Source organism: Paroedura picta, chromosome 12 (genome assembly GCF_049243985.1).
Source record: "Paroedura picta isolate Pp20150507F chromosome 12, Ppicta_v3.0, whole genome shotgun sequence".
In the NCBI taxonomy this organism is placed as follows: Eukaryota; Metazoa; Chordata; class Lepidosauria; order Squamata; family Gekkonidae; genus Paroedura; species Paroedura picta.
This window is the reverse complement of record NC_135380.1, coordinates 48,642,930-48,670,778: the sequence shown is the minus strand read 5'-3', so window position 1 is coordinate 48,670,778 and position 27,849 is coordinate 48,642,930. Positions and strand designations below refer to the sequence as shown.

At 49.6% G+C, this 27,849-nt stretch overlaps 1 protein-coding gene across 11 annotated transcripts in view; it reads right to left on the bottom strand.

The window, feature by feature from the left end:
- VAV2 (vav guanine nucleotide exchange factor 2) overlaps window positions 1-27,849 on the bottom strand; it is a 389,230-nt gene that overhangs the window by 321,866 nt on the left and 39,515 nt on the right. For all 11 annotated transcript variants that reach the window (XM_077305014.1, XM_077305020.1, XM_077305015.1 and 8 more), the window contains exon 2: window positions 2,023-2,139. In XM_077305014.1, the coding sequence (XP_077161129.1) occupies window positions 2,023-2,139 (117 nt within the window). The remainder of the gene's footprint in view (window positions 1-2,022; window positions 2,140-27,849) is intronic.

Genomic DNA, 27,849 nt, shown 5'->3' with positions numbered 1-27,849 from the left:
GGTGCAATTTTGTGTAATTTACCCAGCTGATACACCAAGCCCTTCGGCTAGCAGTCTTCCCTCCCCCACAGCTAATTCAATGAAGGGCCCTGAAACCCCAGAGGCCTGGCCTCGCTGGATCACACCATGCCATCGCCAAGCCCAGCTCTCTGCTTCCAACGGGGGAGAGCAACACCCCCTCTTCCGACTTCTAAAAACCAGTCCCAGATTGTAGTGGGTGAGGGGTGCAATCCAAATGCCCTTCAGGAGCCAGGCATAGGATTGCTGGCAGAGAGAAAGCTGTGCAGAAAGAGGAATGGGAGATGCACTTGCTCAAGCCGTGAGATGACACACTTACCCTCCCTTTGGCCATGAAAAGCCATGGCAGGGGAGTGGGCCAGAATCACCAGAACCTCTTGGGAAGAGCAGCAGGCCTTCTTCCATGCAGCTCCAGGGAGCTCCCAAAGCTCTTTCTGGGCATCCAGGAGAGTGGAGACAGAAGGAACGTGCTTTCCCTCTGGGCCCAGTCCTTCCTCTGCCCCCTTCTCTGCCTTTTTGTTAGAAACACACACTCTCTCTCTCACACACACACACACACATTCCACAGTAAAGCCAGTGCAATCTTTTATGAGAATAAAACCAAAAACATTTGACCTTCTCAGTCTGGTTTGGGAATAAAAAGGGATGGGGGTTCAAGCCATGGCTAGGCATTAGGACTGCCAGTCTCCAGATGTGGCCTGGAAACCAACCAGAATTACAACTGTTCTCCAGACTCAACAGGAAGAAAGATGGAGTCTACAGCATTACATCTCACCTGAGCTCCCTCCTGTACCCACAAATCTTGGCCCAAAAACCTCCAGCAATTGGCTAACATGGAGCTGGCAACCCTACAGGGCACTCACGCTCCCTCTGCCCCTCCCCCCTCACTCATAACCCAGCAAACATTCAAAATGTGAAATCTGGACTTGTTCAGCTATGATTTAGGTCAGTCCCATGCAGGGAAGGGAGGGAGGTTCAATGTCCTTACCATGCTGCTATTAGTAGTTTGAAGATAAACAGGAAAAGATGGGCACTTCTAAAACCCATCTGTTTTTCTCCTAAACAGCAGGATCCAGTGGAAGACCCAGGTTCAAATTCCTACTCTGCCATGGAAGCTTGTGGAGAGGTGCACTCAACCTAGGCTACCTCACAAGGCTGTTGTTGTAAGGCTGCAATGGAGGAGGGAGAAAACACACCGCTCTGAGCTCCTGAACAAATAAATGGCATGCAAAATGTTCCCACAGGCAAGAGGGTTCAAGTTAAACAGTCCTAGTGATCTCACAGCAAAGTCCAAAGTTCCATATTCCAGTGAATTAAGTTTATCAAAATACTTCTGCCCTGTTTTTCCCCTCCTAAAAGGCACCCAGGCAGCTTACAATACCTCTCGGTAAACTCAAAGGCAGTAATAAGAAGAGTATATACATCAATAAAAGGATGATGAACCAAGAGCCAATCTCTGAAAGTCTCAGCAACAGAGAGATCCTCAGTTTTCTCTAAATGTACTTTGAAACAATAATTTACTAGGTTCCCCCAAATTGGCTGGATCAGAGCTTCCCCAAAATTTTTAGGCAAGCTGTTCCATGCAGCTGAGGCCACTTCTGGCAAGGCCTGTTATAAGCAGCCTTGGGAAGATACAGTTAGGAGAAAGCACTGGGGTAAAGGGGTCAAATAAGGAGAGACAACCCTTCAAAGAGGCGGCTATGAAACCCAGAAACAGACAGGAAGCCACTGCAGATGTTTCCAAGTGATCATAACATTATCAGACCAAAGAGCTCCCCAGGCAAGTGATCCAAACACAGTCTTCAAGGGCAGGGCACACACAGCAGGTTGCAGCAAATTATTCCAAACATGGACAAAACCATTTCCTTATCCCCTGAAAAAAAACTGCACCCAAAACCAGACTAAAGCACGGTGTGGTGGAAGACAATTTGCAGACTGATTTCTAATTATTTTGGTGTGTTCCTTTGCGAGAAAACAATTTGTAAGGAAATCAAGGCCTCTTACCTTTCCAAAATCCCGTACATCAAAGAGGTCAAAAGGATCAAACAGCTCACTGTTCCTGAGGCCAAATTTGTCATGGCACACTTTGAGGAAAGTCCGAATATTCTTCAGACAGAGAAACTGGAGGAGGAAAAAAGATATTTAAGTCCAAATTGATGTTATAGACACATACCAGATCCACAAAGGAGACTATACAGAAAGAATAAAGAAGATGAGGAGTTGGGTCTTATATGCCACTTTTCTCTACCCAAAGGAGTCTTTAGAAAAAGGGCCCAAAAATTATCTTGAAGCATATCTGGAAATTCTGTTAGCCAGTGCAATTCATTTAAATATCTGGGCATCACATTTAGTGAGAGCCTGAACTGGAAACTTCGTCTGGACACCATTAGAGCCTCTGCAACATGCCTAGTGGGCACTATTCTGAAGTTTTATTATACAACAGGAGGCTTCCTCATGATCCAGCCCTCAAATTATACAAGTGCAAGGTATCTATTGTATGGAGTAAAGGTCTGGGGATGGAAGGAAAACATCTTACTTAGGCTAGAATCTGTTCAAAATACATTCTTAAGGCGAATTCTAGCCCTACCTATGGGAACACCGGCTGTTTTGATGAGGGCTTCTCTTAGTGCCCAAGTACATTTTGCAATTCTAAACTGTGGAAAAACCTTAGGTTAGCCAATTTAAACATCAGACCTTTAATATAATGTTATCTAAGAATCCAGCAGAGCATAGCCTTCTTGCACGCTACTCCATCCCCGATGACCTCCTAAATCCTTCAGCTAATAACTCTCCCCTTAGGAACTGGGTCTTCAACAGCAGTGGTCCCCAACCATTTTATCACCGAGGACCGGTCAATGCTTGACAATTTTACTGAGGCCCGCGGGGGGAGGGGGGGTGACCACTGCCCTAACGCTCTCTGACTCTGGTTGCTATGGTTGTGTCTAAACATCCCTTCAAAATAAGATTGCCACAAAAACGAATATAAAGAGTTTTTGAGAAATGTTCTGGTATAAGATTCATTTTGAGGAGAGGGGTCTTTTGAGGGGGGTCTTTGGAGGGGGGCTGGCATGTACAATAAGGCTAATATGTTTAATAGTCCAACTCAAAAGAAGCACATCCACAAACTAACCCTTCTTCTAAAATTTATGTTGAAATTTTAACTGGCCAGACGGACTTAGCCAAAGGGAAGCAGGTGTGTTTTATGTAAAAGCAACTTCCCATTATGAATAATTTGAAATCTCTCCTAGTAGCTCATCTGGGAATTTAGATTCCTTTTTAATTTACTTCTGATACATGAAATCTCAATGCTGGTGGTTCAAATGTCAATTTTGACAATCCTGTCCTGGGGATTGGAATAATAGTATCCAGAGTGAAATGACATTCCCTGGTACCAGATAAACAGATCTCAGATTGGAATGACAGCTTTCAGAGAGAAATGGCAGTCACTGGGATCATACACACTGCCTTGGGATTGGAATTTTAAAAAAAGAGTGAAATGACAGCCCCTGGGAATCAGATGCACTCTTCCCTGAGATGGCTCAGATCATCCTGTGCATGGGGCTGGACTAGATGACCCTCGAGGAACCCCTCCAGCTCTACAGCTCTGGGTTTCCTACAGGCTGGCTCCATAAATGCTTGGGGAATTTGGGGGTATCCGTGCTTGCTGAACTCAGGAGGCCAGAGCGGAATGCAGAAGTTGCTGGTTCAAACCTGCCTGTCTCCATTTAAAGGAGAGCCGATCTTGGGAAGGGGTCCCTGGACGCCTCTCCCTCAAAGCCTGGCTCGCCTTGCCCCCTTGCTCAGCCCCTGTGTGACTTTGTCTTCGGTATAAGCAGCTTCCCCAGGCCTGGGCAAGGAGGGAGGCGCAGGAGAAGCATCCAATGGGGTGGGGGGGTTGCTCCTACCTTCCCACACGCTCTCCCTCTCTCCGGAGCAGAGCAGACAGGCGTGGGGGGTGAGGAGGAGCCGGGAGCCCTCTGCCACCAACCGGCAGAGACAAAGGACGATAATATTCGGTCTTTAAGAAGCAGCGATTCAATAAAGCTTCAACCAGTAGATCTCCCTGCAACCTTGCAGTTTTCTCTGAGGATGAGAAGCAGCTCTCGAAAGGAAACCATAAGAACAGGCAACTATTCTTCCAGTCGCCCTTTTTTCAGCTGGGCTTTAAAAAGAATTCCCTTCCCGCTTGATGTATAACTTTGCACAGATTATCTTCCCCTCGGGTTTTAGGGGAGGGGGTTACCCACTGCATAGAAGCCGGCTCGGAAGCATCAGCGAGGGCAATGGGGAGGAGAGTGGGAAGGGCAGGGGGCGTGAGTGAGCGAGGAGTTCCCGGGGGCTCGTTGCGCTCCCCTCTCGCCCGCGATGTTCTTGCTCTCTGCGATCTGCCTGCGAGATGCCTTGCCTGGGCTCCGGGAGCCGCCACCGCCGCCAAAAGAAGAGCCTGCGTTGTGTCCTGGCCCTGCTGCCGATCGCTGCGCAGGTTTGGAACGCGCGGCCGGCCAGGAAACAGCCGCCGAACCAGGCTGCCCTCCTCCCGCAATTGGGAGGTGCACCGTGGGCTCCGCTCCAGGGCCAAGGCCCTGTCCTGCTTCTGTCTGCGGGGCCCAAGTGTGGCAGGTGCCTTTGCACCCGCCGCGCCTCGCTCTCCCTGCCCACCCCTGCCGCGAGCCCACGCGAGGAGGGCAGCCTGGCTCAGCGGCTGTTTCCTGGCCCGGCGCGCGTTCGAAACCTGCATAGCGATCGGCAGCGGGGCCAGGAAACAACGCAGGTGGCTCCCGGAGCCCAGGCAAGGCAGATCGCAGAGAGCAAGAACGGCGCGGGCGAGAGGGGAGCGCAACGCCTAGCCAAGCCCCAGGGGACTCCTCGCTCACTCGCATCCCCTCCCTGCTTGCCAGCCAGCCCCCTGCCCTTCCCCCTCTCCTCCCCCTCCTGAGCGCTATTCCAGCGAGAAGCTCCCCAGGCCGGAAGCGAATGAGCCACTTCGGCCTGGCTTCTCACTGCGGGGGGGGGGGGTCAGGGAAGAAGGAGCTGCGGCCCGGCACCAAGGCCTTCGCGGCCCGACACCGGGCCGCGGCTGCGGGTTGGGGACCACTGTTCAACAGTGATGCCCAGTTAGACAGAATGCAAATTTTGAAAATTAAGTCAGCAACATCATTCAAGCATTTAAATATGATCCTCTTATCTCATTAAGATCACTAAACATAATCTCAGAGAAGCTTTTACATCACTTCGATTTGAAACAATGCCCACAGAGGTATTGGCAGGCCATTTTAGCTGTACGCCAAAAACCCAGCATTTTTGTATTTCTGGTGCACAAGCTCTGTAGGATTTACCCCAATACATCTTTGACTGCTTACTTTATGCTCAACCCAGGGCCAAATTCCACAATGAGACCTTACGGGGTTCTAATCTTCCCTCTGTTGCTGAAAAGACAATCTTTTATCTGACCAGGTTGATAATGTAACATATAAAAACGCTCCATTTGCTTTGGCTGCAAGGAAAATATGGGCCAAAATTACAACTGCTAAGGCAGCCTCTTAATACTCTTGCACTCTGTAGGCATGTATGCGGTTTCAGTACTTTGGTCTTAAATTTTATATTTTTATGCAGTTCCTTTTATTCCATTTTACTGTTTGTAGATTTGTATTTTATATTTTATAAAGGCCTATGACCATAAGAGCCTCTTGTGGTGCAGAGTGGTAAGCAAGCAGACATGCAGTCTGAAAGCTCTGCCCATGAGGCTGGGAGTTTGATCCCAGCAGCCGGCTCAAGGTTGACTCAACCTTCCATCCTTCTGAGGTCGGTAAAATGAGTACCCAGCTTGCTGGGGAGTAAATGGTAATGACTGGGGAAGGCACTGGCAAACCACCCGTATTGAGTCTGCCATGAAAACGCTAGAGGGCGTCACCCCAAGGGTCAGACATGACCCGGTGCTTGAACAGGGGATACCTTTACCTTTTTACCTTTTATGATCATATACAAATAAATGTATCTATCTATCTACTGAAGAAGAAGAGTTGGTTTTTATATGCCACTTTTCTCTACACAAAGGAGGCTGAGAGAGCCTTGATATTACTGCTCAGTCAGAACAGCGTTATCAGTGCTGTGGCGAGTCCAAGGTCACCAAGCTGGCTGCATGTGGGGGAGTGCAGAATCGAACCCGGCTTGCCAGAATAGACGTCCACACTCCTAACCACTACACCAACTAAACAGGCAAGAGTTGGTGGATGAGGTGAAGGAGGTGGGGACCATAGGGGGAAGTGACCATGTCCTCATAGAATTCCTTTTGAGATGGGGAGGCAAGGAAGCTTGTAGCAAGATGCGGATGTTGGATTTTCGTAGGGAAAACTTTAATAAACTCAGAGACATGATGAGTGCCATACCATGGACAAGAATGCTGGAAGGGAAGGGAGCATGTGAAGGGTGGGCGCTACTCAAACAAGAGCTACTGCATGCTCAATCAATGACTATCCCAGAAAGACGAAAACACTGCAGGAGCTCTAAGAAGCCTATTTGGATGAACAGAGAACTTCAAGAGGAACTATGAAAGAAAAGGGAAATGTTCAAGACATGGAGGGAAGGACAGAGCTCTAAAGAAGAGTACCTACAGGTTACTAGGCACTGTAGATCAATCATCAGAAAGGCCAAAGCTGAGAGTGAGCTAAGATTGGCCAGGGAAGCCCATTGTAACAAGAAAAAAATTTTCAATTATGTGAGGAGCAAACGTAAAGTAAAGGAGGCAATAGGCCCACTGTTGGGTGCGGATGGACAAACTCTAACGGAAGATGCAGAGAAAGCAGAAAGGCTTAGTGCCTATTTTACATCTGTTTTTCCCACAGATCAAAGGGTTTAGGCACATCTAGAGATGGCAGTAGCCAAAGGATAGTGTCTGGGTGGCAGGTTAACATGGATAGAGAGGTTGTTGAAGAGGCATTTAGCTGCACTGGATGAGTTCAAATCCCCTGGGCCAGATGATATGCACCCGAGAGCGCTCAAAGAACTTTCCAGAGAACTTGCACAGCCCTTGTCCATCATCTTTGGGACCTCTTTAAGGTCTGGAGATGTCCCGGAGGACTGGAAGAGCGCAAACGTTATGTTGATCTTCAAAACAGGGAGGAAGGATGACCTGGGTAACTACAGACCAATGAGTCTGACCTCTGTTGTGGGGAAGATAATGGAGCAGATATTAAAGGGAGCGATCTGCAAACATCTGGAGGACAATTTGGTGATCCAAGGAAGTCAGCATGGATTTGTCTCCAACAGGTCCTGTAAGACCAACCTGGTTTCCTTCTTTGACCAAGTAACAGGTTTGCTGGATCGTGGAAATTCGGTTGATGTTGTTTACTTGGATTTTAGTAAAGATTTTGATAAGGTTCCCCATGATGTTCTGATGGATAAGGTGAAGGACTGCAATCTGGATTTTCAGATAGTTAGGTGGATAGGGAATTGGTTAGAGAACCGTACTCAAAGAGTTGTTGTCAATGGTGTTTCATCAGACTGGAGAGAGGTGAGTAGCGGGGTACCTCAGGGCTCGGTGCTTGGCCCGGTACTTTTTAACATATTTATTAATGATCTAGATGAGGGGGAGGAGGGACTACTCATCAAGTTTGCAGATGACACCAAATTGGGAGGACTGGCAAATACTCCGGAAGATAGAGACAGAGTTCAATGCAATCTGAACACAATGGAAAAATGGGCAAATGAGAACAAGATGCAATTTAATAAAGATAAGTGTAAAGTTCTGCATCTGGGTCAGAAAAATGAAAAGCATGCCTACTGGATGGGGGATACGCTTCTAGGTAACACTGTGTGTGAACGAGACCTTGGGGTACTTGTGGATTGTAAACTAAACATGAGCAGGCAGTGTGATGCAGCAGTAAAAAAGGCGAATTACATTTTGGGCTGTATCAACAGGAGCATCACATCAAAATCAGAAGATGTCATAGTCCCATTGTATACGGCACTAGTCAGACAACAACTGGAGTACTTTGTGCAGTTCTGGAGGCCTCACTTCAAGAAGGACGTAGATAAAATTCAAAGGGTACAGAGGAGAGCGACGAAGATGATCTGGGGCCATGGGACCAAGCCTTATGAAGATAGGTTGAGGGACTTGGGAATGTTCAGCCTGGAGAAAAGGAGGTTGAGAGGGGACATGATAGCCCTCTTTAAGTATTTGAAAGGTTGTCACTTGGAGGAGGGCAGGATGCTGTTTCTGTTGGCTGCAGAGTAGAGGACACGCAGTAATGAGATTAAACTACAAGTACAACGATATAGGGTAGATATCAGGAAACAAATTTTTCACAGTCAGAGTAGTTCAGCAGTGGAATAGGCTGCCTAAGGAGGTGGTGAGCTCCTCCTCACTGGCAGTCTTCAAGCAAAGGTTGGATACACACTTTTCTTGGATGCTTTAGGATGCTTAGGGCTGATCCTGCGTAGAGCAGGGGGTTGGACTAGATGGCCTGTATGGCTCCTTCCAACTCTATGATTCTATGATTCTATGATTCTATGAAACATTCTCTTAGCATTTTGAATGTTTCATGTATTTAATAAGCAATGTACTGTGACTACAGAAAACTGAATAAATTAAAATTGAATAAGCATAGCATATCAGATATGATCTGAAATGCAGACATATATTGCATGAAAACAGTATTATATCAGTAGACAGAGACATCTGTGCAATCCGCATAGCAAATAACTCAAGAAATGGAAACTACCATCTGCTCTACAACCTGAAGAGGGGTTTATCTTAGTTTTGGCAGGCTAAGGAAGAGGGGGAAGAACATCAAAAATAGAAAGCACTAGTTTTATAGTAAACCAAATAAAGCATTATCTTTAACCACTCCTGCGGAGCGGATTAAATAAAACGGTAAGGGCTGTCGGGGAGGAGTTAGAGCGGGCCCTATCCGGGATAAAAACTCGGAGGGCCCAATCAGGAGCCGTGAAGCGGCTCCTGATTGGGCCCTCTGAGTGTCCATCCAGGGCCAAGCTGCCAATAGGGAGCCGCGCAAAGCGCACCTCCCCTTTGGCAGCTTGGCCCGGCCAGGACTCGCCGCGCAGACAGAAAAGGCAGGCCACTAGGTGAGTCCTCTGGCCTGGACTCTCCTCCCCTCACCAGGCCCTTTGCTGCTGGGAGAGCCCTGCCGGGAGGTTGGGGGTACCGCGCACTTCTCCCATCCCCGGGAGAAGCCCGAAGGACGGTCCTGGCAGGCTGCGGGGAGCCGCGGAACGCCCAGGAATGCTGCTGGATGGGTGGGAGCAGGTGGCAGACACCTGTCAGTTGTGGAGGGCAGGAGAAGCTGGCTCCAGGACTCAAATCATTCACAGGTCTTGAGAGACTTTGTTGGGAAACAGCAGGAAAGTCTTGTCACATGAACACATATCGGGTCAGAGTTCCACCTGACTGGTAATGGCTCTCAGTCTTTCCCATCACTTCCTCCCTCAACTTTAACTAGAGTTGTCAGAGATTGAGGGTGGAATCTTCTGCATGCAAAGCAGATGCTCAACCACTGAGCTACAGCTCTTTCCAAGAGGGTTAAAAAAAATATTTCCCAAAATTTCCAAAACAACTGCCACTAGGGTTGTGCGAGGTGGCATCCAAAGCAACCATTCCAGGCCGACACAGGCAGCACCGCACTGTCAAGAGCAGACAAAACTCACAATCAGGCTTCTATAGAAAGAAAGCTTTAATTGGAAGTAGATCTGAACACTTTAACATCTGAAGTCAAGACTGTTTGATATCGGGGATGCAAGCAGTTATCAATACAATTCTCCCGCCGAAACCCAACCTGTTCCCAAGGAGAGAGGGTCACTCATCACCCAGGTGCCATCCCAGGCTTCCTGCCAAGGTGCCAGAGTTAGCACGGCCTTGGTCAGGCCGGCACCCCAGGCTACAGATAAGATGTTTACAGGGACACTGGCAACAATGTATCACAGCAGGGAGAACATGCAGTGTGAAAGTGGAGGGATCAAAGGAGAGGGGGGTCAAAGAGATACTACAGAGCCATAAGCATTCTGGTTACATGGGAAAGACAGCAAGAGCACAGCACACAAAGATGGAGTCTCTCAGGTTCAATGGAATCAAAGATGGCAGAGAGCAGAAGCTGATCTTGACCTTCCTCCGGTCCAAAAACACCTTTCCCACTTACCCCCCATCTATGGGATGAGGACAGTGGGGAAACTCCCGATGAAAATCCCGCAGCAATTTTGGGGCCCGGACATCACCAGCCACCACCCATTCCCTGTCCCCCATTGGGAATTCTTTCCAGTTGACTAGGTCCGCAGCTTCCCCTTGTGCCAGTGAGAGTCCAGGATCTTGTTAACTTCGTAGTGCGTGTCTTTGTCCACATAGACAGGAATCGGGGCAGCAGTAGGCGGGTGCCAGTTGTCTGGGGGCGGGGCACGTTTCAGCAAGCTGGAATGAAAAACGGGATGCACATGTCTATAAGTCTTAGGCAGGGACAATTCAAAAGTCACTGCATGAATCAGTCTTTTCACAGGGAAAGGCCCCACAAATTTTGGGCCCAGTTTTCGTGACGGCTGCTGACACCACAGGTTCTTAGTAGAGATAAGCCAGATCACCTACAGCCCAGGCAGGGGCCTCCGCCCGTTTCCTGTCCGCCTGAGCTTTGTTCACACATTTTGCCTCCTCCAGGCACTTAACAATGTCCGGCCAGGCCTTGGAGATCCCGCTCGCCCATTTTTGAATGTCCGGGGCGTCGGGAGAAGAGATTTCCCCGGTGGGTACTGCGGTAAGGTCGGCCCCATAGCCCACACCCCAGTGGACGCGTGGTCCCCGTTGTAGGCAAACTCCACCAGGGGGAGAAGGGAGACCCAGTCTGTTTGCTGATGGTTAATGAAGCAGCGCAAGTATTGCTCCAGGGTTTGGTTCACTCGCTCGGTCTGGCCATTAGTTTCCGGGTGATAGCCCAACTTGAGCGCCTGCTCCACTCCCAGCAGCCTCAAAAGCTCCTGCCAGAATTTGGCAACGAACTGGGAGCCTCGATCCATCAAAACCCTCCCTGGGATCCTGTGCAGGCGATACACGTGTTCAATGAATAACAAAGCCAACTTCGGTGCAGACGGCAATCCCAAGCACGGGATAAAGTGAGCTTGTTTGGAAAAAGCATGCTCCACCACCCAGATTACAGTTTTCCCATGACCGGGTGGGAGGTCAGTAATAGTCCATTGTAATCTCTTTCCACGGACATAAGGGAGTTGGCAAAGGCTGTAGTAGCCCCCACTGTTTGCCCCCCATAGGCTTGGCAGAAAGGCACACGGGGCACCCCTGAACATAAAGCTCCACATCCTTCCTCAAGGTGGGCCACCAGTAGGGCCTGTGCACCAGGTGTAGAGTTTTCACAAAGCCAAAGTGCCCCGCAGGCTTAGAATCGTGGCACAGCTTCAAAATGTCTTTCCACGCCCCCAAAGGGACAAACAGTCGATCTTCCTTAAGAAAACAAACCCTCTTTCTCGAGAAGAGATGGTCAGAGCCTGGCGAATTCAGAGTCCAGCTACACATCCTTCTGAACCCAGCCCACAGGAAAGGGTCCTCCCCCCTTTGTCTTGCTACGTGTCAGCACAGTCAGGCCCAGTTGGGAGGAGATACTGTGTCAACCAATCGGTCAAGTTTACAATCATACTGGGGGGGGGGGGCGCGAAAGCGCGTCGGCCAAAAAATTCATTTTACCAGGCAGATGCTTTAGAGAGAAGTTGAAGCGAGAGAAAAACTCCGCCCAGCGCATCTGCTTGGCGGACAGTGACCCAGGCTGTTTCAGAGCTTGCAGGTTTTTGTGGTCTGTCCAAATGACAAATGGGTGAGCCGCCCCTTCTAGTCAGTGCCGCCAGGTTGTTAGTGCGAACTTCACCGCTGCCGCTTCTTTTTCCCAAATTGCCCAACACTTTTCAAGTCCAGAAAACTTTTTTGAGATGTATGCAAGAGGGTGCAACTTTCCCCCTTGCCCCTCCTGGAGGATCACTGTCCCCATGGCACCATGAAGGGCCTGCAGGGGCCTGCATGGGCCAACACCAGTTCAGTGGTAAACAGGGCTTTCAGCCGCTCAAATGCCGCCTCGCACTGGGCGGTCCATGCCAGCGGCGCGCTGGGTTTGGCCGCCAATTCCCCCCCCCTTTGGTTCTCAGCATGTCCGTTAGCGGAAGAGCCACCTTGGCAAAGTTGGGGATGAACGAACGGTAAAAATTGGCGAACCCTAAGAAACTTTCCAGCTGTTTCCACGTGCGTGGGGGTTCCCACGCCAATAAGTCCTGGATCCTAGGGTCCATTTCAATTCCTGCGCAGGAGACACAGTAGCCTAGAAATTCCACCGCCTCCCGATGGAACTCACATTTAGAAAGTTACGCATAAAGGTGGTGCGCCCGCAAGTGGCGCAAGACTTCACACACCAAAGACACATGTTCATCTGGGTCTTCTGAATACAGCAAATATCATCGAAATAAACAAGGGCCCCTTTGTACAACAGGTGATGCATGACCTCATTAATTACATTCATGAACACGCCCAGAGCGCCGGCGAGGCCGAACGGCATGACGATGTACTAAAATTGCCCAGGGGGGTGTTAAAAGCAGTCAAGCACTCGTGCCCCATCTTAATCTGGACTCGGTAATACGCCTCTCGCAAATCCAGTTTAGTAAAAATGCGTGCTTACCCAAGATGAATCAGCAAGTCCTTGATTAAGGACAAGGGGTAGGCGTTGCACTTGGAAGCCGCATTCATGCCCCTGTAGTCTGTGCACAGGCGTAGGGATCCATCTTTCTTTTTTACAAACAAGACAAGGGCTGCCATCGGGGAGGTGGTGGGGCGGATGAAACTGAGGGCCAAATTCTTGTCAAGGAACATCCGGAGCTCGTGCATCTCCCTGGGGCTCACGGAGTACAGCTTAGCCAATGGGAGGGGCTTCCTCGGCTTCAATTCAATAGCACAGTCTGTTTTACAGTGGGGAGGCAACTGATCACATTCCTTCTCTGCAAACACATCTTGCAAATCCCAATACTCTTTGGGCAACCCCTCAGGACCCGCCCTTGCCAGGGCAGCGGTCTCACCGCGGGGCAGTTTTGGAGCACCCTTGGTAGCTGGGCGGCGGTGCGTCTCACATCCAAGAATTGTACAGTTCCTTTGATCCATTTCACACTGGGGTCGTGCTTCCGCAACCAGTCCAGCCCCAGGACACACGGAAAAGCTGAGCTGGGCGCCACCACTGGCTGGATCTTTTCCTAATGCTCGGCCACATCCATTTCCAGTGGGAGCGTCTTACTCACCACTTCTCCTCCCCCGGGGCGCGCTTCCCATCCATTTGGGTTAAGTGGAGGGGCTTGGCCAGGGCCACCTGTCCCACCCCAACATTTTTGCCAACGGGGGATTAATCAAAGTCTTTGTGCACCCCGAATCCATGATACTCTGGACCCCCACAGAGGGAGAGGAATGGGTATGCCGCTTTGAGCCTCCTTCGGGTAGGGAAAAGCAGCATATAAGAACCAACTCTTCTTCTTCTTCTTCTTCTTCTTCCCCATTTTTGGCACCGTCAGAGTCACTGGGAGGAAGACTAAGGGGGGAGCACTCACTGAACGTTTGCCCCTGCCTGGGACCTGCTGGCAGGGCCTCTTCACAGCAGGTCGTCCTTGTTTCCCGACGGCTCGCCCAAGGCAACCTCCTCCTCTGCCCCGCTGTCAGAGGCGTCGTCGAACGGCACTGATTTGCACAGCGGCCCGAGCAGGGAGCGGACCGTTTTCTTGGTGGAGGCTTTCCGCTTGGGCGCTCCTGCAGCCAGCTTGGCGGCCACGGCCATGGTCTTGCTGGATGGCTTGTCTCCATAGGTGGGCAAATGCTTCTTCGGGGGCACTGGGCAAGGAAATGACCTTGTCCGCCATATCCCAGGCAGAGGCCCTTTTCCCGGTGCCAGCTGCATTCGGCTGCATCCATCCTGGGGGCTTTTGGGGCCGTCGCTTTCTTTGGGGTGGACGTCTTGGTCGGAATCTTGGGCTTTTCGCCACCCAGCTTGGCCGCCACACGCAGACGCCTCTCCACTTCCCCAGCCATGTGTGTCTGCCCATCACCATCTTGGGGTCATCCAGGTGCAGGCATTTTTGTGCTAGATCCTTGCGCAGTGCCTCTTGGTAGGCATGCACGCGCTGAGCCTATCCCCAGCGTGGGACCACCCTGGCCAGTTTCCGAACTCTCTGGTTCAGCCACTAGGCGCCCTGCTTGATTGATTTCAGGCCAGCCTCTGCCGTTTCTACCTCAAAAGGGTCTTCAAACCGCTCCCGCATGCAGCCCATGAAGCGGTCATAATTGCGCACCTCCGCCGGCGCATAGCGGTACAGGTCGATGTACCACTTGGTGGTTTCTCTGTCCATGCAACCGCCGACGAAGCGAATACGCTCGGTGGCGTCTTGGAACATGAACCCCACCTCCATCATGTAGGCTTGGAGGTGGACTAGAAAAACAGGGAACACATCGGGGTCCCCAGCGAAAAAGGTTTTGAACCGGTACAGGCGGCGGATCTCCGCCCCTTGGAGTTGCGGTCGGCAGCTGGTGTCTGGCGGCAGAATCGTCTGGCCATCCACCCCAGGCCACCCTGCCCAGCGGCGTGGGAGGAATTGGGGCGGCGAGCCCCCTCGGCTCTCTGGGTCCGGCTCCGTCCCCCTGGGGCAGTGGCTGCCGCGGTTCCCTGGGCCTGGCTCCCTCTCCCTGGGGCAGAGGCTGGCGAGGCTCCTGCGGCTTGACTCCTTCTCCCCAAGGCGATGGTGGATGCAGCTCGTAGGGCCCCGTTCCAGATCCCGGCGGTGGCTGACCCCGAGGCGGGCGACCCTCAGGGCGTGGAGCACCTGTCGCTCCTTCCTCCTCCCAGGGACCTGCCGGAAGGGTGATTGCTGCCCCTTCTTCGGGAATTGCTGCTGGCCGCCGCATTTCAGCCAGGAAAAGAGGCATGAGGATCATGTCTCCTGGGTCTGTAGAATCGACCAGGTCGATAGGCTCGACCGGCTTGGTTTCCCCTTCTGGGGCGCCAGTCGCTTCGGCCTCCCCTTCCAGGAGGCCTGCAAGTAAGATGCTCCCTCGGAACTCGGCCATCAGTGCGGAAGAAGGGCGATTTGAGTCTTGTCAAGAGCATACAAAACTCACAATCAGGCTTTTATATAAAGAAAGCTTTAATTGGAAGTAGATCTGAACACTTTAACATCTGAAGTCAAGACTGTTCGATATCGGGGGTGCAAGCAGTTATCAATACAATTCTCCCGCCGAAACCCAACCTGTTCCCAAGGAGAGAGGGTCACTCATCACCCAGGTGCCATCCCAGGCTTCCTGCCAAGGTGCCAGAGTTAGCACGGCCTTGGTCAGGCCGGCACCCCAGGCTACAGATAAGATGTTTACAGGGACACTGGCAACAATGTATCACAGCAGGGAGAACATGCAGTGTGAAAGCGGAGGGATCAAAGGAGGGGAGGCGCATATGGCAGCACATCGTTTGGCGAACACATGCAGGCACAGGAGCTCTGTGTGTGTGCGCCGACCGGCGTGTCAATGCCCACACCACACCTCCCCCCCCTCAGGGCGGCACTGCGGTGGCCTGGAACGGCCGCTTCGGACACCGCCACACATAACCCTGCCACTGAAACAAATGTTTCCCACCCTTCTTTAATTCGGACAAGACAGAGATGAGACTAGTAGGGAGTCCCTAGCACATGGGAGAGATCTTGCTGACAACTTCATTTCCAAAAAAGGAGAAGGGGAACCCAGGGGGTACACTATTTTAGACTTGATTCTTACCAATAGGGAATACCTACCAATAGGAAAATACCTGGTTGACGAGCTCAGACAACTGAAAGCACGTGGAGAGAGCTACTGGGGAGAGTTGCTGCTGACCAGGTGAGGCTGTTGTGCTGCCTGGGTGAGGTGATTGCTGGGTAATTGTTGGGAGGCTTAAAAAGGGCTGCTCCTCGCCAGAGGCGCGAGCCGAAGGGTGAGAGACAAAGGGCTCTTGGCCTGTGGCTCTTGGCCTGGGGTTCTTGGCTGAGCAATTAGAATCAGTAGATTATATCAGTAGATTATATTTCCCTAGTACTTGCACTGCCTAGACATTACAATGGAACTCCAGGACACTCATCCCATCATCTGCAATGAGTGTGACATGATTGCCTTCCTCCCAGAACACAAGATGGACTGCTGCCCCAAGTGTAAGCTGGTAAGACTTTTGGAGGAAAAGATTAGGGGATTAGAAAACAGAATTATTACTCTGACCCAAAGTAAGGAAGGGGAGGAGTTCATAGACCAGAGCCTTGCAACTCGGAATAAAGACAATACAACTAGTCCTGAAGAGGATAAGGAGATTGACCACAATAGGGAGCCTCTGCATACAGTTTGGAAAAAGACTCAACGGCGAAGAGCGAGACAGTTCTCGGGGCCTTTGGAGCTCCAGAATAGATTTCAGGCCCTTGCAGAGGAGGTGCAAGGGTCAACGAGGGAAGACGTCCCAAAACAAAGTCCAAGACAAAGGGAAGAGGCCACGGGGACAGAAGGAAATGGAGTTGAGAAGAAAAAAAAAGGAGAGTACGGGTAATTGGAGACTCCCTGCTAAGAGGAATGGATCGCCATGTGGCTGGGCCCGACCCCCTAACCCGAGAGGTGTGTTGCTTGCTAGGGGCAAAAATTAAAGATGTTTCAGAACGGCTGCCCAAACTCCTCAAATCTACGGATCGCTACCCATTTGTGATGGTCCATGTGGGAACGAATGACATGTCCCTGAATACCATCGCTCCTATTAAAAAAGACTATCAAGATCTGGGGAGGAAGCTCAAGCAAATTGGGGCACAAGTGGTATTCTCTTCAATCTTGCCTGTCAAGGGAAGAGGAATGCGTCGGGAGAGGAAGATAATGGAGGTGAATCACTGGCTGCGTAGTTGGTGCCGGCAGGAGAGATTTGGTTTCTGGGACCATGGGATAGGCCAGGGGTCCTCAAACTTTTAAAACAGGGGGCCAGTTCACTGTCCCTCAGACCATTGGAGGGCCGGACTATCGTTTTTTTTAAAAAAAAACTGAACAATTTCCTATGTATACTGCACATATCTTATTTTGAAGATAAAATGAAGAAGCCTCACCAGTGCCCATATTGGTGGAACTCCACTTTTATTTCAGGCTCAAACTGGTGTGGTGTGGGAACCGGCACAATTACAGAGTCGGTCCCTCCACCACCATTCCAGTTCACACTACCCTGTGCAAACTGCACTGCGATTTGTGAACTCGCATAGGAATCTGATTGCATAGGTGAGATTAAGACCCATGCAATCAGATTCCACTGCAGGAAAAAAGAAGGCACATATGCCTTTTTTCTTCCAAATTTAATGTGAGTTCAGCCATACAAGCACATGGCTGAACTCGCACTGCTCAGAGATCACAACAGTGTGAACCAGGGCTTACACAGCACACAGCATACAACATCATACACAACTGAATAGCAATCAGAATATAAATGCAGTTTGGTGTAGTGGTTAGGAGTGTGGACTTCTAATCTGGCATGCCAGGTTCAATTCTGCACTCCCCACATGCAGCCAGCCACCTTGGGCTCACCACGGCACTGATAAAGGCTGATCTGACCGAGCATGAATCTCAGGGCTCTCTCAGTCTCACCCACCTCACAGGGTGTCTGTTGTGGGGAGAGGAAAGGGAAGGCGGCCGTAAGCCACTTTGAGTCTCCTTCGGGTAGAGAAAAGCGGCATATAAGAACCAACTCTTCTTCTCCTTCAGTAATCTCAGGGCTCTCTCATCCTCCCCTCCCTCATAGGGTGTCTGTTGTGGGGAGAGGAAAGGGAAGGTGACTGTAAGCCACTTTGAGACTCCTTTGGGTAGAGAAAAGCAGCATAGAAGAACCAACTCTTCTTCTTCAGTAATCTCAGGGCTCTCTCAGCCTCACCTCCCTCACAGGGTGTCTGTTGTGGGGAAGGGAAGGGGATTGTAAGCCGCTTCAGATTCCTTCAGGTAAAGAAAAGCGGCATATAAGAGCCAACTCTTCTTCTTCTTCTACTGTCAATTAAATTGGGTTTCCTACTCCTTCGCTGTCTGCAGAGCTGGATTAAGTTCCCATGCAATAACACTGAGCACTGACCATTTGCATTTCCTCTGAGCACTGACAATTTGCATTATCATTGTTATGCCACCCACCTAGAAACCACCCCAAACAACTAACCAACTTCAAAAAAAGGCTCTCCTTATGTTAAAAAAAAATCCTAATTGTTTTAACGTGGTGGGGGGGCGGGTCTCTCTTCGGAGGAAAGCAGCAAAAAGAGCTTGGCAAAAGAGATCCGACGGGAAGGTGGGGGGGGTAAAGATTAAAATCCTTGCAAGAGCAGTTTTTCTAAGGCAGCCGCTGTGCGCTGCAGACCCTGCGCTGCTTTGTAAACCTCATTTTCCTGTTGCTACTCTAAGCTCAAGCCAACTAACCAACTTAAGAAAAAAGGCTCTCCTAACGTAAAAAAAAAAATCCTAGCTTGTTTTTAACCTCGATCAGGCAGCCGCTGGCTTTCCACAGGCACACTCGTTATCCCTCCAATCACGCCAGAGACAGAGGAAGAATGAAGAGACGGAGAAAAGGCGGGACTCAGAGATTGCAGCTCAAATTTCACACATGCGCACCGCAGGGAGTTGGCTGCTGACAGGCGGCTGGAGGGAAAAACACCCGGCGGGCCAGATAAAAATCGTCCGGGGGCCGGATTTGGCCCGCGGGCCGTAGTTTGAGGACCCCTGGGATAGGCTTTCTTGAAGAAGGCCTACTAGCACCTGATGGACTGCACTTATCGAAACTGGGGAAGAATGTGTTTGGCAGGAACCTGGGGAGATTCATCAGGAGAGCTTTAAACAAAAACCACTAGGGGAAGGAGACGATCAACATAGGGAGTGTATGGAAGGAAAATGATCGGAGGCAGCCCAACCGGCAAGGCCAGCTCATAGGGAACCAAAAGTAAAAGGATTCAGATGTCTTTATACTAACGCCCGAAGCATGGGCAATAAAAAGGAAGAGCTGGAACTTCTCATGCTGATGGAAAGGTATGATCTAGTAGGCATCACAGAAACTTGGTGGAATGATTCTCATGACTGGAATGTAATGGTGGATGGATATGAACTGTTCAGAAAAAACAGAATAGATCGAAGAGGTGGAGGAGTGGCACTGTATGTGAAGAAAGGGTTTACCTGTCAGGAAATTCTAGTGGAGGAGAGCATATCTACAGTGGAAAGCATCTGGGTGAAAATAAGCGAGGGGAAAACAAACAGTGTGGTGGTTGGTGTCTGCTACCGACCGCCTGACCAACGAGAAGATGTGGATGCTGCACTTTGTGAGCAGCTTGAGAAAATATCCAAGCGGCAGGACCTTGTCATCATGGGTGACTTCAATTTCCCAGATGTGTGCTGGGAAACAAACTCTGCGAAGCGTCCTCATTCATGCAACTTTCTGACCTGCCTGGCTGACAATTTCATTTCTCAACTGGTAGATGAACCCACAAGAGGTTCAGCAATACTGGACTTAATACTGACCAACAGGCAAGAGTTGGTGGATGAGGTGAAGGAGGTGGGGACCCTAGGGGGAAGTGACCATGTCCTCATAGAATTCCTTTTGAGATGGGGAGCCAAGGAAGCTTGTAGCCAGACGTGGATGTTGGATTTTCGTAGGGCAAACTTTAATAAACTCAGAGACATGATGAGTGTCATACCATGGACGAGAATGCTGCAAGGGAAGGGAGCATGTGAAGGGTGGGCGCTACTCAAACAGGAGCTATTGCATGCTCAATCAATGACTATCCCAGAAAGACGAAAACACTGCAGGAGCTCTAAGAAGCCTTTTTGGATGAACAGAGAACTTCAAGAGGAACTAAGAAAGAAAAGGAAAATGTTCAGGAAATGGAGGGAAGGACAGAGCTCTAAAGAAGAGTACCTACAGGTTACTAGGCACTGTAGATCAATCATCAGAAAGGCCAAAGCTGAGAGTGAGCTAAGATTGGCCAGGGAAGCCCATTGTAACAAGAAAAGATTTTTCAGTTATGTGAGGAGCAAACGTAAAGTAAAGGAGGCAATAGGCCCACTGTTGGGTGCGGATGGACAAACTCTAACGGAAGATGCAGAGAAAGCAGGAAGGCTTAGTGCCTATTTTACATCTGTTTTTTCCCACAGGTCAAAGTGTTTAGGCACATCTAGAGATGGCCATAGCCAATGGACAGTGTCTGGGTGGCAGGTTAACATGGATAGAGAGGTTGTCGAGAGGCATTTAGCTGCACTGGATGAGTTCAAATGCCCTGGTCCGGATGAAATGCACCCGAGAGTACTCAAAGAACTTTCCAGGGAACTTGCACAGCCCTTGTCCATCATCTTCAGAACCTCTTTAAGGACTGGAGATGTCCCGGAGGACTGGAAGAGAGTAAATGTTATTCCGATCTTCAAAAAAGGGAGGAAGGATGACCCGGGAAACTACAGACCAGTGAGTCTGACCTCTGTTGTGGGGAAGATAATGGAGCAGATATTAAAGGACAATTTGGTGATCCAAGGAAGTCAGCATGGATTTGTCTCCAACAGGTCCTGCCAGACCAACCTGGTTTCCTTTTTTGACCAAGTAACAGGTTTGCTGGATCGGGGAAATTCGGTTGATGTCATTTACTTGGATTTTAGTAAAGCTTTTGACAAGGTTCCCCATGATGTTATGATGGATAAATTGAAGGACTGCAATCTGGATTTTCAGATAGTCAGGTGGATAGGGAATTGGTTAGAGAACCGCACTCAAAGAGTTGTTGTCAATGGTGTTTCATCAGACTGGAGAGAGGTGAGTAGCGGGGTACCTCAGGGCTCGGTGCTTGGCCCGGTACTTTTTAACATATTTATTTATGATCTAGATGAGGGGGTGGAGGGACTACTCATCAAGTTTGCAGATGATACCAAATTGGGAGGACTGGCAAATACTCCGGAAGATAGAGACAGAGTTCAACGAGATCTGAACACAATGGAAAAATGGGCAAATGAGAACAAGATGCAATTTAATAAAGATAAGTGTAAAGTTCTGCATCTGGGTAAAAAAAATGAAAAGAATGCCTACTGGATGGGGGATACACTTCTAGGTAACACTGTGTGTGAACGAGACCTTGGGGTACTTGTGGATTGTAAACTAAACATGAGCAGGCAGTGTGATGCAGCGGTAAAAAAGGCAAATGCCATTTTGGGCTGTATCAACAGAGGCATCACATCAAAATCACAAGATGTCATAGTCCCATTGTATACGGCACTGGTCAGACCACACTTGGAGTACTGTGTGCAGTTCTGGAGGCCTCAGTTCAAGAAGGACGTAGATAAAATTGAAAGGGTACTGAGGAGAGCGATGAGGATGATCTGGGGCCAAGGGACCAAGCCCTATGAAGATAGGTTGAGGGACTTGGGATTGTTTAGCCTGGAGAAAAGGAGGTTGAGAGGGGACATGATAGCCCTCTTTAAGTATTTGAAAGGTTGTCACTTGGAGGAGGGCAGGATGCTGTTTCTGTTGGCTGCAGAGGAGAGGACACGCAGTAATGGGTTTAAACTTCAAGTACAACGATATAGGCTAGATATCAGGAAAAGGTTTTTCACAGTCAGAGTAGTTCAGCAGTGGAATAGGCTGCCTAAGGAGGTGGTGAGCTCCCCCTCACTGGAAGTCTTCAAGCAAAGATTGGATACACACTTTTCTTGGATGCTTTAGGATGCTTTGGGCTGATCCTGCGTTGAGCAGGGGGTTGGACTAGATGGCCTGTATGGCCCCTTCCAACTCTATGATTATATGATTATATGATTCTATGAGGTAGAACTTGTGGGCACACTTGGTAGTAGTGTCCATGTGATTTTGGACTTGGTAGTAGTGACCATGTGATTTAGGACTTGGGGAAGAGAAAAGCTATACATAATCACACATACAGGCTGAACTTTAGGACACCAAACTTTGTTAATGTTAAAGTTATGTTGGGTAGAATCTCGTGGTCAGACAAACTTAAGGAGATGGATTAGATTCTCTGTGGGTAGACAGGTAGTTGTGAGTGTCCTGCATTGTGCACCCGGTTGGACTGGATGACCCTGGAGATCCCTTCCAACTCTATGATTCTATGATTCTAAATTTAAGAAGACTGGGAGTTTCTCAAAAGTGAAATACTGAAGGCACAATCACAGACAATTCCCTTGAGAAGGAAATCTGGGAGGAACCTAATGAAACCAGACTGGCTCATTAAAGAGTTTTCAGAAGAAATGAGCCATAAAAAGGACACATTTAGAAAATAAAGACCTAGTTTCTTTAAATGAACCCAAATCCTGTGGGCCAGATCAATTGCATCCAAGAGTACTAAAAGAACTTGCAGATGTCATTTCTGAACCTGTCCATTATTTTTGGCAATTCTTGGAGAACAGATGAAGTGCCAGAAGATTGAAGATGGGCAAATATTGTCCCCATCTTCAAGGGGGAAAAGGAGGATCCGGGTAACTACTGACCCATCAGCTTGACGTCTATAGTTGACAAAGTTTTAGAACAAATCATCAAACAGTCCTTAAGCATCCTTAGAGTGGATGGCTGTAATTACTAAGAGTCAACATGGCTTTCTTAAGAACAAGTCATGTCAGACTAACCTTATCTCTTATTTTGAGAAAGTTACTACCTTGCTAAATAAGGGGAATGCTGTGAACATTGTTTACCTTGATTTCAGTAAGGCTTTTGATAAGGTTCTGCATTCTACTCTTATTGACAAGTTGGTAAAATGTGGTATGAATCCTATTACTGTAAGGTGGATTGAGAACTGGTTGACAGATCACTTGTAAACGGTTCATCATCTTCTTGGAAAGGAGTGACAAGTGGTGTTCCCCAAGGATCTGCCCTGGGCCCTATGTTGTTCAACACATTTATAAATGATTTGGATGAAGGAATAGAGGGGGGCTTATTAAATGTGTAGGTGACACTAAACTGGGAGAGGTAGCAAACATCAGAAGACAGAATCAGAATACAAGATGATCTTGACAGGTTGGATTCTGTAGATTTTTGGGGGGGATCACTTGGGCATGAAATTGGAGTCACTGTGGATCGGCAAGTAGTTGTACATTCCTGCATTGTGCAGGGGGTTGGACTAGATGACCATGGAGCTCCTTTCCAACTCTATGATTCTATGCCTATTAAAGATGGAGCTGAAGTATCTTCATCAGAACATACCTGGACACACTGTGTGCTCAAGTCCATCCCCTCCGTCCTGGATAAGCCTTTGACCAGCGGTACTTCCTACATAGGCACTGCCACAGCTGGGGACAGAAGTTACCTCATCCACTTCACCCTGCTTGACTGTTGTAAATGGTGTATTGTGCGACTGCCCGTGGAGATAGCTGGTGAAAGATGTGGCTATGTGACTCCTGATGAGTATTAGGAGAGAGGATGGGTTTTTGTGCTTTTGATACTAGAGCTCTGGCAACTGCCCTGATTTCCACACAAGCCACTGGCACCTTCCTCTAAACCACTGCAGCCTATGACTGGCTGGCTTCTCTTCGGACCCATCCCGGCGATCTTCATGAATAAGTTCAGAGCCTGCTCCAAATATCTTCCCAGTGTAAGACTCAACGTCCACTAATAAGAACGTTCCCTACTATACCAGCATAGCCCAAGCTCATCAGAAGCTGGAAACTAAGTAGGATCGGCTACAGTATGTTGTTTTGCAGGAGAACGAAACACTGGACATTACCTGAAGGGTAACTCCCATCCACCCTCTTCTTCTTTACCAGCTTCTCCTGATTACCAGTGGCAGGGGAGCCTCCACGGTGCAGCTTGACCCTTCTGGTCCTCTTGTTTTTCTAGCCTGCCTTATGGGCACTAATGGGGGGACAGCTAGAACTCTTCTTGGGAACTGACGTCTCTCTCACATTGGAGAAGTCGAGGACCATAGCTCCAGCCCGCTCCTCAGGGGTCTCTGTGGCCTTGACCCCTTCTCCTGGTCTTTGCTCCCTGCACCTTGGAAGTTCCAGGGGCCTGGTGACTCTTGCTGCGAAGGCCCTGGCCCTGATCGAGGCCAGGCGCGCTTCTCTAGGGCCAGGAAAGATCAGGAGATTCTCCCCCGCTGAGAGTAAAGCCCTGCGTATAGCCTTAAAGGTCAAAACCAGAACCTTGAACCTGATCCGGGCAGCAATTGGCAACCAATGCAGCTGCCTCAGTGCAGGCTGGATATGGGCCCTCCAAGGTGTACTAGTGCGGACCCGGGCAGCTGCGTTTTGCACTAGCTAGAGTTTCCGGATCAGAGACAAGGGTAGGCCGGCGTAGAGCGAGTTACAGAAATCTATTCTGGAGGTAACTGTCGCATGGATCACTGTAGCCAAGTGGTCAGGGGACAGGTAGGGCGCTAGTAGTCGGGCCTGGCGAAGATAAAAAAACGCCTGACCCGCTACTCTCTTGACCTGAGCCAACATAGTCAGGGAGGTATCGATGGTCATCCCCAAATTCCTGGCCTGGGGCGCGATAGTAAGTTGCGTTCCTGTCAGGGTGGGTAAGCGCGCTACCTGGTCCTGCCCTCTGCCTCCCAGCCACAGGACCTCCGTCTTGGAGGGGCTGAGTTTCAGGCGACTCTGCTCAAACCATTCAGTCACTGCTTCCAAACATCTGGCGAATGGTTCCGGGGGGGAGTCCGGGCAGCCATCCATGAGGAGATAGAGCTGGGTGTCATCAGCGTACTGGGAGAGGACTGCGCCCTGCGGTACCCCACAAGGGAGTCCGTAGGGACGCGAGAACTCTTCCCCCACCGCAACCCTCTGGGTCCGGTTCTGGAGAAAGGAGCGTATCCAGCGCAAGGCTGTGCTCTGTATCCCTGTGCCGGCGAGGCGATGGATCAGAAGGTCGTGATCCATGATGTCAAAGGCCGCTGATAGGTCCAAAAGGACCAACACGGCCGACCCACCTCTGTCCAGCTGGCGATGGAGTTCATCCAAATGGGCGACCAACACCATCTCCACCCCATGGCTAGGACGGAAGCCCGACTGATATGGGTCGAGTGCCGAAGTTTCCTCCAAGAATGCCGAGAGCTGGTCAGCCGCAGCCCTCTCCACCACCTTGCCCAGGAATGCCAGATGCGATACTGGGCGGTAGTTGGCACCCAGGATTAAAAGCCTGGGAAACTGCAGCGCCCAGGTGGCCACCGCCTCCAGGAGGCGGGGCAGGGCATCTGGCGACATGTTGGGCGGATGGTAAACTAGCCAGATGGCCAAGCTCTCGACCGCGCCCCATACTTGAGCGTGCAGAGGCCTGCCCTAACAACCTCGGATGACTTCCGCCCCACTGAAGGAGAACAATTAGAAGAAGAAGAAGAGTTGGTTCTTATATGCCGCTTTTCCCTACCCGAAGGAGGCTCAAAGCGGCTTACAATCGCCTTCCCATTCCTCTCCCCACAACAGACACCAGGTGGGGTGGGTGAGGCTGAGAGAGCTCTGATATCACTGCTTGGTCAGAACAGTTTTATCAGTGCCGTGGCGAGCCCAAGGTCACCCAACTGGCTGCATGTGGGGGAGCGCAGAATCGAACCCGGCATGCCAGATTAGAAGTCCACACTCCTAACCACTACACCAAACTGGCTCATGTCCAGGAGAGACCAATAAGATAGAATCATAGAATCATAGAATCATAGAGTTGGAAGGGGCCATACAGGCCATCTAGTCCAACCCCCTGCTCAATGCAGGATTAGCCATAAGCATCCTAAAGCATCCAAGAAAAGTGTGTATCCAACCTTTGCTTGAAGACTGCCAGTGAGGGGGAGCTCACCACCTCCTTAGGCAGCCTATTCCACTGCTGAACTACTCTGACTGTGAAAAAAAATTTCTTGTTCTCATTTGCCCATCTTGTTCTCATTTGCCCATTTTTCCATTGTGTTCAGATCTTGTTGAACTCTGTCTCTATCTTCCGGAGTATTTGCCAGTCCTCCCAATTTGGTAACATTTGCTCTCTTCCAGTTCTCCGGGACATCTCCAGTCCTTAAAGAGGTTCCGAAGATGATGGACAAGGGCTGTGCAAGTTCTCTGGAAAGCTTTTAGTACTCTCGGGTGCATTTCATCCAGACCAGGGGATTTGAACTCATCCAGTGCAGCTAAATGCCTCTCGACAACCTCTCTATCCATGTTAACCTGCCACCCAGACACTGTCCTTTGGCTATGGCCATCTCTAGATGTGCCTAAACACTTTGACCTGTGGGAAAAACAGATGTAAAATAAGCACTAAGCCTTTCTGCTTTCTCTGCATCTTCCGTTAGAGTTTGTCCATCCACACCCAACAGTGGGCCTATTGCCTCCTTTACTTTACGTTTGCTCCTCACATAACTGAAAAATCTTTTCTTGTTACAATGGGCTTCCCTGGCCAATCTTAGCTCACTCTCAGCTTTGGCCTTTCTGATGATTGATCTACATTGCCTAGTAACCTGTAGGTACTCTTCTTTAGAGCTCTGTCCTTCCCTCCATTTCCTGAACATTTTCCTTTTCTTTCTTAGTTCCTCTTGAAGTTCTCTGTTCATCCAAATAGGATTCTTAGAGCTCCTGCAGTGTTTTCGTCTTTCTGGGATAGTCATTGATTGAGCATGCAATAGCTCCTGTTTGAGTAGCGCCCACCCTTCACATGCTCCCTTCCCTTCCAGCATTCTCGTCCATGGTATGACACTCATCATGTCTCTGAGTTTATTAAAGTTTGCCCTACGAAAATCCAACATCCGCGTCTGGCTACAAGCTTCCTTGGCTCCCCTTCTCAAAAGGAATTCTATGAGGACATGGTCACTTCCCCCTAGGGTCCCCACCTCCTTCACCTCATCCACCAACTCTTGCCTGTTGGTCAGTATTAAGTCCAGTATGGCTGTACCTCTTGTGGGTTCATCTACCATTTGATTAATGAAATTGTCAGCCAGGCAGGTCAGAAAGTTGCATGACTGAGGACGCTTTGCAGAGTTTGTTTCCCAGCACACATCTGGGAAATTGAAGTCACCCATGATGACAAGGTCCTGCTGCTTGGATATTTTCTCAAGCTGCTCACAAAGTGCAGCATCCACATCCTCTCGTTGGTCAGGCGGTCGGTAGCAGACACCAACCACCACACTGTTTGTTTTCCCCTCGCTTATTTTCACCCAGATGCTTTCCACTGTAGATATGCTCTCCTTCACTAGAATTTCCTGACAGGTAAGCCCTTTCCTCACATACAGTGCCACACCTCCACCTCTTCGATCTATTCTGTTTTTTCTGAACAGTTCATATCCATCCACCATTACATTCCATTTGAGGGGGACAAAGTTTTGAGAGGCAAAGTTTTTCTTCACAACCCCCCCTCCCCCCAATCATGTTGGACTCTCAGAATTAGAATCTAGCTGTTTCATTCGAGGCTGTTGGGTTTTATTATTGTTATTTATGCTTACTGTCCAATTATGTTTCCTTGCGGTTTCTGGGATGTCCCATTTCTGCATATGGCTCTTCCAGAAAGCCAGTATTTCAAGGCCACGAATCTGACTTGCATTACAGCCTCTTACTGCCCTGCACCCCTCAAGGGTCTTGGTCTTTTCCCAGGAGGTTTGCTTTGCTTAGTAGAGGAAGGAGGTAGTTTCAGAAGCAGTTATCTGCCCCTCCCTTGGGGCACCAAGACTTGGAAAGGGGAAATGAGCTGATGTGCCAGTGGCCACCTGCCTCAGCTTCGCCTCACAAGAAAACGCTGGATTCTGCTGACATTATTATCCTTACCTCTTGTGACGGGGAGAGCTACAGGGGATGTCTGAGACCTTTCCAAGAGAAATCTATTAATGCAGTAAATAAGACGGGAGATCAGAGAACTGCAGGGAAGC